This window comes from Hypomesus transpacificus, chromosome 14 (assembly GCF_021917145.1).
Source record: "Hypomesus transpacificus isolate Combined female chromosome 14, fHypTra1, whole genome shotgun sequence".
Lineage (NCBI taxonomy): Eukaryota > Metazoa > Chordata > Actinopteri > Osmeriformes > Osmeridae > Hypomesus > Hypomesus transpacificus.
The window spans coordinates 13,520,057-13,538,675 of NC_061073.1; the positions used below are offsets into that span (position 1 = coordinate 13,520,057).

Consider the following 18,619-nt stretch of genomic DNA (forward strand, 5'->3'; position numbering starts at 1 on the left):
GGGTGCAGGATTTTAGATTGAGGTCAGATGGGTTAGGGGGTCTGTGTGGAAGGGGAGAGGGGTTGGAGGGATGGGAATGGGAATGGGGGGTCAGTGAATGCATGTTCAATGCAAATGTGGATTGACATCCTGCTCTTCTCAAAGGGCTCTCTGCAGCTTTTTCCTCTCCCCCTTGGTAGCTGTAAGCCATGTTTCTATTATGTCTGCTGGGGTGTGAAAGCAAGTCTGCAGTGATACTAAAATAACAGCTGGATATGGAGAAGGCCAACCACAGAGGAAGCCAGGGGGGAACCATAGCGTGTAAGGGTTCTGGCATTGCTGCTAAGGTAAAGGTGGGATGGCAAGGAATGTGTGTGTGTGCGTGCTTGTGCATGAACATTTGTATGTGTCTGTTGTGTCCTTGTGTCTGTTTTCATAAAGCAAGCAGTACAGCTAGGGCATACCCTCTTCAAGCCTTATGGGACTTGTAGAATGTGAATCTGGAAGGAAAACATCACACATCAGCACTGTGACAACCACTCTTCACTCAGCTATTTACAATGGAAAATCAACACATCTGAGGCCTCTGAGGAAAGCTGGAATTGTTTTTCATTTCCACCATCACTGCTGTTATTCTAGTTCAAGACTTTATTATGAGTCCACGTGACAATATTTTCTGTGTTATTTGAGGATATGGCAAAACATGTCATGCCTAATCAGCTTAAACCAACATAGCAGAAATGCTGAATTTAGCAACTTCAACCCACATCTTTTCACTTTCGAACTGTGCGTTATTTTCAGAAAATATTGCATAAAAGAATCTGAAACATGGGGAACACGATTACCCTGTATGAATTTGTCATGAATTGTATTGTATTGTAAAGTGTACATTAATCATGAGCGTACGGGTCCTGATAATTTTTACATTTAAAGAATCAAAGGAATTTCTAAATAGATATGTTATACCGAGAGAAAGAAAATAACAGTACTTCTTTGTATAGACTCCTATCACTTATTCCACATTGTTTATAAATGACACGGGTTAACCATATTACACCATCCATACAAAGTGTGCGTGCAAAAAATCCACCTGCATTGTAAATATATTTTGGCTACTGTTGACTATATATCATAAATCTTTGTCCGTGTGAAAGTAAGTACGTTACAGCTTAGTTCTGATGCTTATGCTTCTCTTGGTACGGATGAGGTCACTGTCGTTCATTCTCACTTCAAAGGGGATGCCTCTCGATGACGTAGTCCTTCTGCTTTTCCTCACAAAATATCAATGAAGGAATTGTGACCGGTCTATCTATCTGGTCAAAAAGGATCAAGTGGAACATGCATTAAAACGACGTTGCCACTTAGTTTACTGTGACGAGAACAGCTTTATTCCGTAAGTTAAGTTTTATCACTTATTAACCCTACTGTACTTGCATTCAATACGCACGCGAGTTTTTCAAGTCTTTGTTTTGCGTGTAAAACTGTTGAAAAGTAAGCTTCGGTGAAAGGAAATGTTTGAGACTGACAGCTGAGTCTGCCAAAGTATTTTAATGCAATAATCTAGCGGCAAGTTAGCTTTTTAAAGTTAAATGAGCCTACTTTTGTTCTTTCTCAATTAGTCTAGTTAAGCATTAAACATGCTCACTACATTGTTTTGGTATTTAGTCAATTTGTTTATTTTAACAAACCAAAATGTATTTACTTGTATTTATTTTTGATTATGCTATAACAAACAATGTAGTTTGACTTAACCTGAGAAAATATCACAATTGGCTGAAAGAATTTATGTCAACTTTGAGATTTGGCATCCTCTTGTGATGATTTTGAGACACGTTTTTTGTGTCGCATTTATAGCGCTCTTTCAGGATCCTATACTCTCCTCTATCCCTACCATACAGAAGTTTAACACCATTATGGCGATGCTGAACCTGCACATCCTTATCCCTGTACTGGCCCAATGGTTGACTCTCCTAACCTCTTGCCAAGCGGCAAGATACAACAACGGCTTCTTCTACCACGACCTCATGAATGGCAACGGCAATGGAGAGAGTATGCACTAGAACACGTGTTCACTGTGTTTACGAAAATACTAATGTAGTGTGGGTGATTTAGCACACCACATACTATCCGAATTTACAGTGTCTGCAGTGTTGCTTAGCAGGTGCCAAAAACCTATAGGTTAATTTGTTGTTTATTTATGGATCTATGAATACAATTTACGAAATGTACAAAAGCATTCACAACAGTGTTTTTTTTGTTTTTTTTTATTACTTTCTCATTATTTTATAGATTGTCAAATGAAAAGTATCTGCTGCTGGATGTGAATTGTATGGAGGCATCACAAAGTCTTCCTTATTTTGTGCATCAATCAAATAGTACAGGTGTATGGTGTTTATTGGTACATTGGCAGTGGTAAATTTCAGTCTACATGCTCAATAATATTTTAGGTACAGGAAGGGGCCTTGTCCAGTGCCATACACCTTTTTGAATGAGAGCCCTCTAGCTGTGATGCTGTGCAAATACAATTTGTATTTTATTTTAATATTCTTTTATGATTGGTATTTTACTTCAGTTATACTTAAGGATTGGTATTTTACTTCAGTTATACTTAAGTGCTTGTGTGTCTGTCTGTTTGTCCTGTAAAGTCTACTTCAATGGCGTGCGTCTACATGTGGAGTCTCCAAACTCCTTGGTGTCAGCGGCGAGAGGTAGCAACGTCACCCTGCCGTGCTACTACCGCTACGAACCAGAACTCAGTATCCCCCGTACAACTCGGGTCAAATGGTCCTGGATCCCTGCCAACGGTGGCTCCTCGGCCATCGCCCCTTCTTCGTCCTCCCGAGAGACAGAAGTTATGGTTGCCATGGGCAACCGGCACCGTAGCTACGGCAGCTTCAGGGGCCGTGTGCGTCTGCGAAGGGCGGCACCGGGGGACATGTCACTGGTGATCAGCGAGCTGCACCTCCATGACACCGGCCGCTACCGCTGTGAGGTCATTGACGGACTGGAAGATGAGAGTGTGACGGTGGATCTGGAGTTACGAGGTCAGACTGTTTGTGTGTGTGTGGAAGTGTATGGGTGCATTGCGTATAACGTTTTTGTTAATTAGTTCCCTCTCAAATGTACAATCAACACATTTTCTCCTTGACCCCCCCACCCTTCCTTTAGGAGTGGTATTTCCTTACTTCTCACAGAATGGACGCTACCATTTCAATTTTTTGGAGGCCCAGCAGGCATGTGAAAGGCAGGATGCTACCTTGGCCACCTTTGAACAGCTCTTCACTGCCTGGGAGGAGGGACTGGACTGGTGCAATGCTGGCTGGTTGGCCGATGGGACAGTGCAGTATCCAATCACCATACCAAGGGAGGGCTGTGGGGGTACAGACCTGTCTGCTGGGCTGCGTAGCTACGGGCAACGGCATCGTCTTTTTCACCGCTTTGACGCCTTCTGCTTTGCAGCCTCTCTTAAGGGTCAGTGTGTGGTTACTCACTCTAGTCTTCTACTCAGCTAATGTACATAAGAAAGTATGTAAAACACTATCAGTGACTTTTGGGCCTGGTGCCACATTGTCTCCCACCCACTTTTTTCCTGTGTCTCTCTCCTTTCTTTGACGACAGGCACAGTCTACTTCTTACACACAAACAAGCTCAACTTCACTGAGGCAGTCCAGGCTTGCATCAAAGATGGCGGTCAAATTGCCAAAGTGGGTCAGCTCTATGCTGCGTGGGGGCTCATGGGATTGGACCGCTGCGATGCCGGCTGGTTGGCTGACAGGAGTGTCCGCTACCCTATCGTTAAGCCCCGCCCTAACTGTGGCCCCTCTGAGCCAGGTATACGTAACTTTGGCTTTCTCCCTGAAGATCACAAATATAATGTTTACTGCTATCGGTAAACATGACTTAATCACTGTTAAATAAAAACTTACAACAGATGGCCTGTACTTGATTCTTTGCCTACACAGTGTACTGATGTGAAGCGCTGTTCTAAATATGTTTTTAGCATGAACCAGGTCCCTTAGCACTGAGCCCCTTCACTACTTTGTTGTCTACTCTTGTCTTTACTTTTGAGTTCAATAGATTCTCATTGCCATGTATCTTTACCAATATATCAATACAACAACAATATCAGTTATATTCAAGTTTCTTTCAAGGACCACTGTACCCTGTTCCCACACTTAGAAACACTTTAATCTTTGTTGGCTCACTGCAGACTTGTTCATAGCTCAAGAAAGATGTGCTCTCCAAAAGAAATGTACTTTTTGTACAACCTTGGTCTATCTCAATGTATTGTTCTCTGTGTTTTTGTTTTGATGTTAGGACTTCTAATATCAGTAATGTTGTGAAGTAACGTATAGGCTGTTCTTGGAAAATATACATATATAAATATACATGTATATTGATATTTTGCCAAGGATTCATAGAGAACTTGTAACAGATGGCATTTGTGATGTTATGTTATTAATGATTATATGACTGAGTAGAGGTTGTTACAGTGATTTACAGTTTCATTATGACTAACCTTTTATAAAAGTGTTATATTTTACCATGTTATGTGTTGATTCTATGATACGATGGATTCATATGATCCTTGTTCTCAGACCAGATAATACTGTAGCCAACAGGAACCCATCAGCTTTCAGTCCAAATTGACTGTCAGCTTTTTATAAACCTGATGCTAGTAGACGCAATTACAGTGGTAGTAGACCTACAGTATGGCTGCCTGAGGGCAGAGGAATCCTGGGCCAGAGAGGTGATCCGGACCACTGACCCACACAAACTGGGCACTGTATGTAATGGCAGGAGAAATCCTTGGTAACATGCTCCATTCAGTGGGAAAGTGAACCGCTAACACCACAGGCGTAGGTAAAGAGCAAACAGACGGCCCTGTGATTTTTGAACTCCAGGGCCTCAATTGCATGTCCTATTTACACCTGCTGGCCAAGCACGGGTGGAATGCAAACATACAAGCGCGCGCCCGCGCACACACGCACACACACACAATTTGAAGGCTGGCTTGTTTGTAATGCCTGAAGGGGATGAACGATGAATGCTTTGTGGAGCTCTGAGAGGGAGTTATTTACTTGAGTTTTTTTTTTCTCTTTGCTCCCAGAGGGGGGTAAAAATAAACTAAATAGCTAGTTTGTTCTTTCAGCTAGAAGTGTGACTGGTGTTACTGTGCACTGTCCATGGATCTGGGCCTGCTGAGAGAAAAAAAAAGATTGGGCAAAAGTATGAGGCTGAAAGTACACATAAAAAATCTGTCAAATAAAAATCTCTTTAGATTGCTGATGCTGCATTTCTGCCCTGTAAAATATAATATATTGAATAATAGTATAGTATGTATTATTTATTTTGGTAACTGAAAGGCTAAGATGAGCCTTTTAACTCAGCTGTCTAATAATGCAAGTATTTATCAAATATAGGAAGTTTTCAGGTGTTATTTGATCTTTTTAAATTATTTTTTATTAAGATCTCTTGCCAAAACCACACCATCTTAGGTATCAACCTTACACATTTAGTTTGTTGTAAAGTACAGTCTTTGACTGCAGAACTTACAGTCCAAAAACACTTACATACTCTAACCATAACACACACATTGACACACAACATGTAGCTAACACGTTCCCACACACACATTTACAAGTAGTAAGGCCAAAATACACAATAATTGTAATTCATTGTTTCTGTGACTTATTCTGTCATGTATTTAGGTTAATGGCCTCGTGTGTATGTGTGTGCCGACCTCTTTGATATAAACCTTTTACAAGCATCATGTTGAAGTATACTGAGCTCAAATGCTGTGTTATATGTGTGTGTGTGTTGCCGCCTTTGTCCATATAACTGTATTCACAGCTTGTTTGATTAAGGGCTATCAATTCTCGAGTGCTTCAGAGCTCTTTGCCTTGTCACATTTGCTCTTTGCCTTGTCACATTTGCTCTTTGCCTTGTCACATTTGGCACAGAGATTTTTCGACTATTGGTAAAACACCACTAAGTCAGGATAGACACTTGCAGGTTGCAAGTAAGATAGGTTTGCTAGAAGAGTCCCCTAACAAACGTGCCACTTTGTGTCTGATCTCTATGTAAGTCAATCACAGATCCCGCTGTTCAGAGTGAAGTTATAGATAGACAAATAATTATTATAGAACATTATCCTTGTTAGACAGACAATAGCTCATTGACATGGTAGAATGTGGTCGGTACAAAATGACTTGAGAAATGTAAACGAGTACAGAAGTTCATGGATTGTTAATGTAGGTCACAACTGTTTTTGGCTACAGTAGTTACCTGGCTCTCCCTACGGATAGCATTACTAGCCAATCACCCATGTGCAGAATTGATCCAGTTTTAGATGATTCCAAGTATTTGAGCTATGGCAACCCCAGAACCCGGTTGATGGATTGGCATTATAGTGTATAATCATGCATATGTTGACACACTTTGTTCATCAGTTGGAAACACCACCCTTATTCTGTCTCATCACACAGATGTGTGATCCCTATGTCTGGCCTTAGCCCTGTAAGACCCCTTGTTGTAAAATTACAACGTCATCTTTAGCTCTTTAATTGCTAATTTCTTTTTTTTTGAAAGACCAAATGTATCCAATAGCATTGGAAGGCAAGACTATAGGACCCATTGGTTATGTAAATGTCGTTGTTCACGAAAAAAGTTTTTTGGAGATTTAAGGTGATGTTGAAATTTTAAATCGGGTCTTACAGGGTTAAGTGCCCACCCTAAAAAGTCTCAAATTAAAACAAAAATAGAAAAATATCCTAAATGATATAATAAAGATCTACATAGCAATGTGCTTGACTTCAGAGTATCCAGCTGTAATCCCAAACACTTAATTTTGTTCTGTTTTTGACTCTCAGTGTCACTCTAGTGCCTTGGAAAAGACGCCCCCTCACCCCAACCCCAAAGTAGTTCCTGAATAAATAAACCCCAAATAAATCAAAAAATCGTAATAGTCTTTATCTATTTTGAAGTGTCGTATTGAAGTTTTGGACCCATCTATGTTAATGAAGGTGTATAAAGTGCCACCTGGTGGAATGGAGTTTGCCAAAACATTCCCTATGTCTATAGTACACTATTATGTATACTACCACCAAGTTTTATACTTTACATCGATACCACTACATTCTCCCTCCAAATCATTAGCCTTCAACAGTTGAACACAACCACAAACAGAACATTCCACTACAGTAAACAAAAGACTTCCCACATATCCCTACAAGGCACTGAGTGACGCTCAAAGACCAAAATGCCAGTCAGATGGACTACAAAATCAAGCTGTAATGTGCTTTGTTGTTTATGTACATGGTGGGAGTGTTATCCTTTTTTAGTCATACAAAAATGTTTTGGGGTATCAGGTATTTTACAAGAGCGGTCCTTCAGGTTCTCTTTAGTGTGTCCTTTCACTCCCTAATTAAAGGAGCTTCCTCCATGATTGACTGCTGACCGCTTTAGACCGCCTCCTGATGGACCGCTTGTGTAGTCTGTTGCTTGTGGTGCCAGCTGATGGGAAAAGAGGCATATTTTCATGACATCTTAATACATTGTGTATTCACTGAATGGAATGATGGTATGTGCCGTCGAAAGTGCCTGTACAGCAGCTTCCTGCCTTCTTGTAACAACTGTATTACAGTTTGTCTGTTTGTCTATCAAACTATCAAGGTAAAATCTAATATATATTTCTGCACATCTCACTTACATCCTATACACTCCACTTGTGGCTCCTCCCACCGGCCGTCGGGCAGGCAGCGTACAACAGGTAGATGGCGCTGTGTGAAGCCAGAGTCACACTGATAGCGGACTAAAGAGTTGACTGGGTAACGGTCTCTTCTATTGCCCATAGGCTTGGCATTTTCTACCTCAGGAGGCCAAGAGCACATGGCTGTGAAATAAGGAAAAGGTATTATGTGTCAATTGGGGCTTCATTGTTGGACCTACTAGGCTCTATTTTGCTGGTGAGGAGCAGAATATACATAAAATAATTGTGTGCTCTTTCGGTAAATCACTAAAAAATGAATGTAGGTATTTTCTTACATTTGACAAGTGATGGTGCAGGACGATAGGGCCCATGTTACTTATCGTAAATAATAACTATTGATATTGAATTTGCAACTGCCATGCCTAAATGACCAACTTGGCAATGAGACTATATTGAACAATTTTGATAATGGTGTTGTCAATGGACACAACCAAAAACCTGAGGTTTTTAACCAGAATTTCTGCTGTTACCCAGCACATTCTCCAAACCACCACAAGTACAACACTTCAGCATTTTGGAGACTTTGCCACAGTACTGTTAGGCCTAACCATAAACCTCTGACCCCTGCTCATACCAGGTCCACTCTTGCAGGTGAAGGGCAGGTGGTAGTTGCAGGGTACATCATTCCACTGGCCTTCTTCATGCCAGATCATTACCACACAGTCCTCCGCTGAGTCAAAGTAGTTATCTGGTTGGTTTGGCCTCCAGTTCTCAAATTGCTATAAAGATAGCACCAACATGAACTTTGTAAGCGATAAAGCAATTAAATAGGTTTAAAAGTTACCAGCAAAGGACATGTTGGAAATGTCCTAATCAAGGCACACAAAGTTAACAAGTCATGGTTTTGAGATACCTGTTCTGGGGATAACTCACCAGGGGACTCCCGTCTGTCCAGCGAAACTCATTCTGCACGTCCTTATCATTTAGTCCAATCCACTGGTAATCCTGGGCATTAGCTAGATAAAGGAGAGATCGAGGCCACATGATTACATGTAACACACATGTAGTGCACATGTAGCCTGCAGCACACAACACACAGTAAAAGGTACTCACAGTTGACAAAGTTTTGCTCCTGTTGTGAAGTGATGCTGACCAGATGAGAGTTGAGCTCTTGGCAGCGATGCTCAGCCACACCCCAGGTGTCCCTCTCAGAAAAGTGAAGGTAGCAGCTTCCCATGAATTCCACCCAGCCTTCTGCACAGCCCTGCGTTGCTGTAAACACACAAATGGGGTGATAATGAAAGAACCAATTCTATATTTGGAGAAATAGGACTATTGATTATGTGTGTGGCTTTATTTTAATATGTCTGTGTAAAGGTACATCTGTGATGTAGTGTCTTACGTGTCTTGCAGTCTTCTCCAGTAAATCCATGTGGACACTGACAGACTGCAATATCACCATGCACAGAACAGGTACCAGCTCCACACGGATTAGGTTCACAGGGGTCAGGAGATGCTGAGCAGGGGAAATCAAGAAACAAACCGAAACAATTAGATGTGGAAAGGTATACTTTGAACCAAATAATAAGCAGTGATTTCAAAATGCTGCTTCCATTTAAAGTTTAAATACATTTATTTATCGATATAAAGTCACAATAAAGTACCTTTCTCATGCTTTAAATTACAGAAATATGCTAATTCAACATACCGTCTTCAGTGGCAGGTTGCTGCACAACAGCAGGTGTCACTTGTGAGACAGCAGGTGCGGTGGTAGGACTGGAGTAAGTGGATGAGGGAGAGGTGACATAAATCTCCTCCGTGGGCCCAGCCAGCCCTTCAAGATCTAGCTGCGGTAGCTTTTCCTCTACATTAGTTAAATTTTCTTGGTTGGCAATATATTCTGGAGAAGGGAATGTAGAACCTGGGGGCAGGACAACAGACATTCCTTCGGCTGTAGGATCTCTCCGGGAAAGCTCCCCATTGGCTGAAGCATGGTGATCCCAAGTACTACTCACTTCATAGAACCCTGGACCACTACCATCGCCACTGAGGTCCACCTGGCCACGTCCCTGTTCTGGAAGACGATCGGAAGGCCGCACATTTACCTCCATCATCCCATCCTCCGGCAGGAAGACAACATCCCCACGGGGTTGCGAAACATCTTCAGAGGGGGTCCCTGATGCGTAGCCAGATGGATCCCCAGATGTAAAGCCACTCGGAAAACCAGAACCCATGTGATGGAAACCAGATACTTCCTGCTCGCCTGATGCTCTAGTCGTCTGGTCGACAAGAGTGGGAGTAACAAAGGATATGACTGGGATTCCAGAGCCACTGAAGAAGCCGCTGGTCCCTGACCCAGACATGCCCCCTGATCCACTCAGGTCCACGCTCCCTCTTCCCAATTCTTGCTGGGTGGGCTGTTGTTTAGTAGAAAGGTCGACCGTCTCCCCGTCCACCATGATGATTGTGGACTCTCCGCTACCACTGAGGTCACCACTGATGTCACCACTGCCACTAGTAGAATGGGGACCCACACCGGAGGGGAACCCACTGAACCCAGGTTTCTCCTCTTCCCCAACACTAGACTCCCAGTCCCCAGAGTCTACCTTTGTGTTGTAGATGATGGAGCTCCCCTCCTGGGGCCCCTCAGAACCAGAAGCCTCTCCAGACAGTTGGTCGCCACTGAGAGTGATGTGGATGCCTGAGCCAGATCCTTCCCCACTGGTCTCAAAACCCCCAAATGAATCCCCACTAGGACCACCAGCTCCACTGCCACTGCCACTGCTACTGCCACTGCCTGACTGCTCTGCTGAGCCTGAGCCAGACAGGTCAACAGAGACTGGAGGTACAATAGGAATGACTGGGGGAACAGAGAGAGAGAGACCAGGAGAGATACTGTGACAATGCAAAAGATTCATGGAAAGGATGTGCCCTAATCATGATTGTTGAACAGAAACAGAAAAATACACAGTACATTGATTTACAAATGAAATTCACAGAGAATTACGGAGAATGACAAAGTTAGAGATGTTTTACCAGGTGTCAATTGATCAATACTCGTCGTCATGTTGATTTTTTCCTCATCCACCACTACTAGAGTCTCATTGACACTGGTGTCATTGTGAAGTACTCTGCGCTCAGCTATGGAAAACACAATTTCAAAATTACATTTAATCTTTGAAGTTAAAACATTTAAATAAATATAGATGATATGTTTCCACTGAGTCCTCGTGTCTCTATATAATGTTTCCATAATATTATAAAAATTAACGTTTTGCCACCTCTGAAGCAGTAGGCGTCGTATCTGGAATGCTGGTCTGGATGGCCTGTCTGGTTGGGGTAGGCATAGATGGTGTGTACCCCAGCCTTGCCTCCTCCACAGTGGGCCTTGGGTTGGCGGATAGGGTAGCGGACAGTGCGGTCGGCCAGCCAGCCAGGACGACACTTGTCCAGGCCCTGCTTCCAGGCAGCATAGAGTTCGCCAGTGGATGCCAAGGTGGCATTGAGTTTCTGACAGTGAGACACTGCCTCATCGTAGGAGAAGCTATCATAATCACTTGTGTAGAAAACCTCACCTAAGAGACAGCGGAGTGGAGGGAAAGAAGGTTGAAAGTAGGGACAGATAAGATGTAATAAAACTGCACCAGTGTTTTTTACATTTTGTAAGTAGGATATCACTCAAGAGTTTGAGAAACACTGTTCTACACTTTTAAGTACAAGAATGTGAAAGATTTTTACTTAAAAAAAACTAGTTGACTTAAGGTACACCAATGAAAAATTCAAGAAACAAAAGTCTTATTATTTTAAGTCAACCTTAAAGTAAGCACCAGTCTTACCCTTGAGGCGCTCAACATAGCAATAGACATCATATCGCTCATCAGAAGGCCTTAGGCCGTACGATCTCACTCCAGGGAGATGCTCCAGGTTACCTGAACACTTATCTCTGGGGGACACAATTGGGTACCTGAACATAGTAGAGAGAGGCAGTTAATACTTAGGTCATAGCCTGGGTTAGAAATCTGGGTAAAAAGTGCCAGACTTCATATTTCCATAACAATGACCAAAATTACCAAAGTCTTTACCTTAGCAAATCTGGCATCTGACAATTACATGTCTAATCTGTCCTAAAATTATAAAATGTAAAACAATGCCAATGCAACAGACCTGACAGTTTGGTCTCTGAGCCAGCCAGCATCACAGTGGTGTAGGCCATCCTTGTAGGCTGCCAGGAGTTGCTGGGGGCTGGCGATGATAGCCCCCACACTTTGACAGGCCAGCTGGCCCTCAACGAAAGACAGAGCATAACGGCTTGAGCCTGCCCTGTAGTGGAACACCACACCTGGGAGAAAGGAGTTAAGAAAACAAGATATGGAGGAGTAATAGAAGGTTTGGGAGGGAAGGGAAGAGAGGGTGAAGGAAAAGCGAGAGAGACAAAGAGATATGGGAAAAGAAAATAGAAAGAGCTCTTAATATTGTGTGTTGTTAACATGGACAACCTAATCAATATATTTGCACATCTATGATAAGAGAACCTACAAATGGGCTAGCAACATCATTAGGGACCCCACCCATCCCACCCGTAAGTTCTTTACCCGCCTGAAGTCTGGCAAGCAGTGCCGGAGTACTGCAATCAGAACATCCAGGCTTTGGGACAGTTAATATCCTCAAGCCTTTAGGCGGGTCCACAGTACCACTTCTACCGGGGCCGCCAGGATATGAGCAACTATATTATAGCAACAGATAAAAATACGATACCGTGCAGCATGCATCAATAATTCAATCCATATATGATCAAAAGACTAACCTGTGGGAGCCATGGAAGTATCATTCTCACGGGGAAGCTCCCGTCCCAGATCTGGTCTGACTGTGGCCATGCTGACCTCCTGTTCTATCACTGGCGTCACCTTTATATAAGTATCGATGACACTGGAGGGGATGGGGAGAGGTTGTTCCAATGTGCTGGTGTCAGTTGGGGCCTGGGTGGCCACCTCTCCCCGTGCCTCCCCATCAGGTGTTGTGGAACGTGCCGGGTAGTCCACAGGGCTTGGAGTCATGGTGATGATGTCGGGGAAGGGCGTCGTCAGGACTGCATTATCTTCTAATTCTCCATTTTTAAAACATAAAAATTGTGATTACCTAGAGTTCAACTGAGCATTCACTTGTTTATTCTTGGAAAATGGTTATTTAGTGGCCAACAAGTGACCAGCGAGTGGTGCGTTTTATTTATTTACCTCTGAAGCAGACCGCATCATAGCGTGAGTCTGGGTAGGGATAGCCTGTCTGGTTGGGGTGCAGGTAGACTGTCCTCACTCCTAGTAGGCCTCCTCCACATTGGGGCCTGGCAATGTTGATGGGATAGCGAACACTCCTGTCTGCCAGCCAGCCTGCATTACATACGTCCATGCCAGCCTTCCATGCCAGGTAGAGCTGGCCTGTGGTGGCGAGACTGGCGCCAAGTTTGGCACACTGGTCGCCAGCTTGGTAGAAGGTGAACTTCTCCACTGACATGGAGTAGAACACTCTGCCTAGAGGGATAAATGTGAGAGGGTAAAGAGTGAGACACACACACATAATTAAATCAACAATCAACAAATACCTAAATCAACAATACCTAAGAATAAACACATGCCATGTAAGCATGATGTGTTGTACAATACCTGACATCTTCTCGGCGAAACAATACACATCATATGTCTCGTTGACATCTCTCACTCCGTAGGTTCTCACACCTGGGAAGTCCTCTTTGTCTCCAAAACATCCCTCTCTCGGTTCATGGATAGGGTACCTTTAGTAGATTACAAGTCGTGTAAAATTTAAGATAGACTCAGATTGAGCAGTCGGAAATTACACTCAATTGGACTGCGTTGAGAACGTTAAACGCGTTGATATCCAAATTTGATGACTATGCTGATTTCTCTGTGGTGCTATAACTCTGCTGGTTTACTTGCTATCGGCAAGTCATGTCAGTAAAACAGCTATATTAACTATACCTGACAGTTTGATCAGAGAGCCAGCCGGCATCACACTGGTGATAACCATCGTCAAAGGCGGCCTGGAGCTGGGCAGGTGTGGCGATGGTGGCACTGTTCTGGATACACGCAGCCTTGGCCTTCTCAAAGGTTAGGGTGTAACGAGTAGAAATGGCTCGGTAGTGGAACACAATACCTGGCAAAAAGAGAAGAAATCTGTGTTCATTTGGTGATAATATTAGTTCATAAAATGGCAACATGGTGACATTAACCACCCTTTAACTAATAACTATAATAAAAAAAATTTAGTACCAGGAAAATTAAATGACGAGTGTTAGCAGTATAAAACTAATTAATTCATGATCACGTCAGAGGAAATTTCACAGGCTGTTGAAAAATGAACCATTGGGTCATGCAAAGGGATTTGTTACAATTGCAAGACCTTCCTTACCTTGGACAGTGACGTCCACAGAGTCGTAGCTATCCTCAATGCCATGCATGACCTCACAGCGGTAACTGCCTGAGTCAGTGGCACGAAGCTCCGTCAACTCCATGGTGGCATCGGTCGCCACCAATGGATAATTCACCATTGTGACCCGGTCCAGATACTCCGTCTCTACGTGAACTTTCCCTTCCGACGCCACCAGGATGAGGGTGACCTTGTCCTTGGTGACATGAGTCCACTTGATGCGGTGAGAGAGGGGGGCGAGGGTTGGGGCGCCAGGGTCGTTGACCGTGTTGTCCTGGAAGTAGCAGGGCACCACCACTTTGCCGCCCAGAAGAGGGAGCAGTGGCACCTCTTCAGGGATGCTAACACTCAACGTGCCATCAAGATCTAGACAGAGCCCAAAGAGGGGATGGTTGGTGGTCTGCCATAGATAGAGCATTTGCAGTGCTATCTCTACAGTTATTATTATGCGAACATGTGATTGAAATCACACTTACCCTCAGGGTTTTCAAAGGATATTGTTGCAGTGATGAAGGGAAGACACACACACAGAAATGGTAAGATGACCATGGTTTACCTGTAGAATTGGAAGGTAAAAATGTATGCGATCACTTGGCTGCGATTGATACGTAACCTTTCATTTCCACTACAAATTCACTCATACATTATATTAAATTGATTATAATTTATATTTACATTTGTATCCTCAGAAAGGTTAATTCATGCTGGTCTAACCAGTTCTCCATGGAGGTATTTTTCATTTTCAAAAATGTAAAAATATTTTTCAGGTCATTCATTAATTTTTTCATTTATTCATTCATTCCTTCTTTTTCCAACTGCCCCACAGTGGCAGACCAAAAATTATAATTAATACAGGACTGTACGGACCACTACGCCTGTAGTCAAAGTGGAAATGATGTCAGAAGTCAGATGTGTCGAATCCCACAAACACACAGACATACATACATATATGTTTATCAAAGAAGAAAACCCCTATTTTTCCTGGTACAAGAAAGTCCTGAGTACTAAAATAAGAGCTATGCTTTGCTCAGCATAGGGTATAGGGAATTAATTATTTTTTTACCAAATGCATTTCCATGTTTATTGTGATAGTCTATCATGAAATGGAAATAGCCAAGGATAGTTACCAAAGTGTAGCGTGATTTTTTTTATTGTGGGTACCAGTGGCAACCACTATTAAACCTATTAAGGTTACTTGTACAGTAACCTTATGGCATGACCACAGAAGCCTCACTGTCCATTTTACTAGTTAGCTCATAGCTTGCAAACGGTTTGAGAGGAAGGGGGTGGAAACCAGACCCCAGTCCTTCAAACAACCTAAGGATTTGACTTCCTCTGTAAAGTGACTCCAGGGAAAGCATTACATCATGATATGGCCAGGCTGCGTTGACTGCAAGAAGGTCAAAGAGGAGAGCAATGATTAGAGTCAGGTCAAAGGTCTTAGGTCAAACTTGGCTGTTTGTTTCACAGCTGGAGGTGACAGTGTAGACACCACACCTGTCAGATTCTCAGACAAAGTCAATGTTGACCACGGGGGCTTGCATGAATACACTAAGACGTTCCCGCCACCAATACAAACATACTACAGCACGTTAACTGTCAGACATGGTTTGTGTTTGTGTAAGAGAGAGATAGAGATAAAGAATGAGGATATGTGTGTTCTTTGCACGGTGTATAAATGAGAAGAATGGTAATTCTCAAATACAGCAGTGCCAATATTTGTTCCGCCACCAGTGATGTGAAAACGAGATACACCTGTCAACATGTTCATCTGCCTCTTGAACAATAATTGGTCTATTGTCATGTTTTGGTTAGAAAGGAGGAGACAGGAATGTGTGTGGACTTGATTAATAATGTGAAGTGGTATATTCTCCATATTCTCCTTGTCTAAAACGATGATCATTTTGTATGATATGAATCATATATGATATGAATCACAACTATTTATTATACAGTTCACAAATGTTTTTACAATAAGCACATTAGCTGCAGTAAATTAGTGCCAGCAATATTAAAGTAATATTAAACTCACAAGAAAACTCACGCCAGGAAGATATCTGAAACCTAAACTCACAATGCACAAATACTCAGTATAGCAAACCAAAATGACTGTATGTGCCTTCAATCAACCCCACAGCAACTCCCTAAGCACCAATCTAAGTGAACATTTTTTAATGCATCATTTAAATCCTATAGCCATTCTAGCCACTACGCTGCCACTGACCCCCCCCCCTTCACAGTATCTCCATTCACCCAGCGTGATGTGTTCCATTCCCACATTCAACCGTTGTGGCATGTTCCGTTCCCCAGATGAGGCAGAGGTCTATAAGGCCGGGCTCTGTTCCTGCTGTGGAGGAGCCTGTGCCTGCCCAGGGCCCGGGGAGGGCAACCCAGCCAAGGTAAACACTCTCTATGCATCCGGGGGAGGTGGGGGATGGGGTCAATACCCCCTTATATACCCCATCCAGGCCTCATGAGACCCCCTTACCCCCCAACCACCACTCGCACACGCGCACACACACACACACACACACCCCACCAGAACAGAGTGGACATTGAGTGAGACCACAGCGATGGCAGGCAGCAAGGGAACATGGGAGTACACACTCCGTGCCCACGCTCGCCCATCAGAGAACCAAGTGTATGTGTGAAAATGATATGAATGCTGTAAGGTTGGTTTGTCCACACACATGCCCACAATTTTTACACACACACTCAAATGTATGTGTGTATGAACAGATGCTTACACACTATATAGGTTCTGTATATACTCTAGGTATGCTGATGTATGTGCATGGGTAACTACATAAACACATTAGCATAAGAACACATGCACTGGCAAATGATTAAACACGCGCATATACATGCACAGATGAAATACTGTATAAAGTATCTATAATTGGGCTTGATGGTTCAGGTCATAGAATTACTTTATCTGCCATCTGAAAAAGCCACATTAGAAAGGTTTTCATAACTATGGAATAAAGTAATGATAAGAAAAATGACATTTGTTGCATCAATTAGAACCATCAAACTTCAAGCAATTAAGTTTATCAACAAATTGTATGGATTGTTGAAAAGCTCATAAGCAAAGAGGTTCAAATGTCCTTGCTGAACATTTTCCAAAAAAGACGCCTGTTTAATCAATTGTTTTTTCAGTTGAACTAAAGTTTGCGTTTTTTTTTTTTTATATATGTACTAAGTTATACAATATTATATATAAACATGCTATAAGAGGTAAGAGTAACAATTGACTGACAAGCCAGATGCACACCAGAAAACGTCTCTCCAAAATCCTACACATTGAGGCATATGTCTACATGTGATTCATTTAATTATCTTAAACCCTACTTACTCAATGGTCTCTAACAAGAAAACGCCTTAGAAGGCTTCATGTAAACCTTTTATTTTTGAATATGAAAATCGATCTTGATGTTGAAATATAAATTGATCAATTTAAAATCACCCCTGACTGTTGTCACTGAGAGACAAAATCACCTCACTTGCAATAGGAACATTAACAGAGCAGTAAAAAAAAAAGCTAAAGTTGTTTAGCACAGATGCAATTAAAACATTTATCTTAAGTTCACAACTCAACAGGTCCAAGTCCTACAAGACAGTTATTTATCAGATTTGGTAGATGTACACCCAACAATTGAATTTTTCTCCAGTTGTCAGTGTAACGTACCGTTGATGTGTTGAGGCTCCTGGTGTCGGTGACTCCAACTTGAGAGCCAAGTCTGTATGAGTTCCGACAGTGTGCCTCTCCCGCATGTGCTGAGAGCAGAAAGAAGCTTTATTCAAACTCAGGAGAATTTTAGCAGTTGGAGAGCAAAAGAGGGAGGTCGAAAGGAATAAAGAGAGAGCGAGGGAGGGGGGGGGTGTTGAAAAGGTAGTCTGGGCATCCTTTTGCCAGTATTTCAAGGCCCTGGTAAGTCTTGAGATTTTAACATCAAAGCACAGTCGACAATACCACACAATGCAGTGCTGCCCTGTACAGGTCTGTTATTAGATAAGTTAGATGTATGATGAAGAAAATGCAATGCCGAAAACCCACCTTTTAAAGTAGCAAAATAACTCCAGTCTTAACAACTGCGGCCACACTATTTAACATTAACATTACTGTAACAGTAATGATGTAACTCAGTCATTACATTTTTTTGACAGAACAGATGTGTCCAAGGTGATACATCCTTGTGACACACACAAATGCACATACATACATAGTGACAGAACACTTACACACCCATGCAGGGGCGCAGCCAGAAATTTTGGGCCCCATGAAGAAAGTTTATCATTTCTATTAGTTTTTCATTTTTTGGGGCCACTGTCAGTCAGGGGCCCTTAGAATTGTCATAACTTTTACCCCCTATATGGTGCCCCTCCACCCATGCACACATGATAGTGGGCCTGTCCGCTGACCTACTAACGGGGATTTACCATGTGTGTAATACAGGCCTAGTGCCACTTCCTGGTCCCGGACCCTAAACA

General features: G+C 42.7%; 2 protein-coding genes across 4 annotated transcripts; one reads left to right on the top strand and one right to left on the bottom strand.

Annotated features, from left to right (window-relative positions):
* Positions 1-1,234: 1,234 nt before the first annotated feature.
* Positions 1,235-4,526, top strand: hapln3 (hyaluronan and proteoglycan link protein 3). Of its 3 annotated transcripts, none has more exons than XM_047033831.1 (5): positions 1,235-1,372; positions 1,834-2,028; positions 2,625-3,023; positions 3,148-3,450; positions 3,598-4,526. In XM_047033831.1, the coding sequence occupies exons 2-5, from the start codon at positions 1,893-1,895 to the stop codon at positions 3,870-3,872; spliced, it is 1,113 nt and encodes a 370-aa protein (XP_046889787.1). In that variant the 5' UTR covers positions 1,235-1,372; positions 1,834-1,892; the 3' UTR covers positions 3,873-4,526. The 3 variants fall into 3 exon arrangements, with proteins under 3 accessions (XP_046889787.1, XP_046889786.1, XP_046889788.1); XM_047033830.1 differs by having other exon boundaries at positions 1,878-2,028; XM_047033832.1 differs by having other exon boundaries at positions 1,881-2,028.
* Positions 4,527-5,396: 870 nt separating this feature from the next.
* On the bottom strand, positions 5,397-17,920 carry acanb (aggrecan b). The gene is made up of 18 exons (XM_047034549.1): positions 17,817-17,920; positions 14,605-14,684; positions 14,111-14,494; positions 13,681-13,855; positions 13,348-13,475; positions 12,922-13,215; positions 12,495-12,794; positions 11,855-12,029; positions 11,527-11,654; positions 10,972-11,265; positions 10,727-10,831; positions 9,399-10,550; positions 9,093-9,206; positions 8,804-8,962; positions 8,624-8,706; positions 8,325-8,469; positions 7,691-7,873; positions 5,397-7,494 (listed from the first exon to the last, which is right to left on the bottom strand). The coding sequence occupies exons 2-18, from the start codon at positions 14,675-14,677 to the stop codon at positions 7,406-7,408; spliced, it is 3,981 nt and encodes a 1,326-aa protein (XP_046890505.1). The 5' UTR covers positions 14,678-14,684; positions 17,817-17,920; the 3' UTR covers positions 5,397-7,405.
* Between the last annotated feature and the right edge of the window lie 699 nt (positions 17,921-18,619).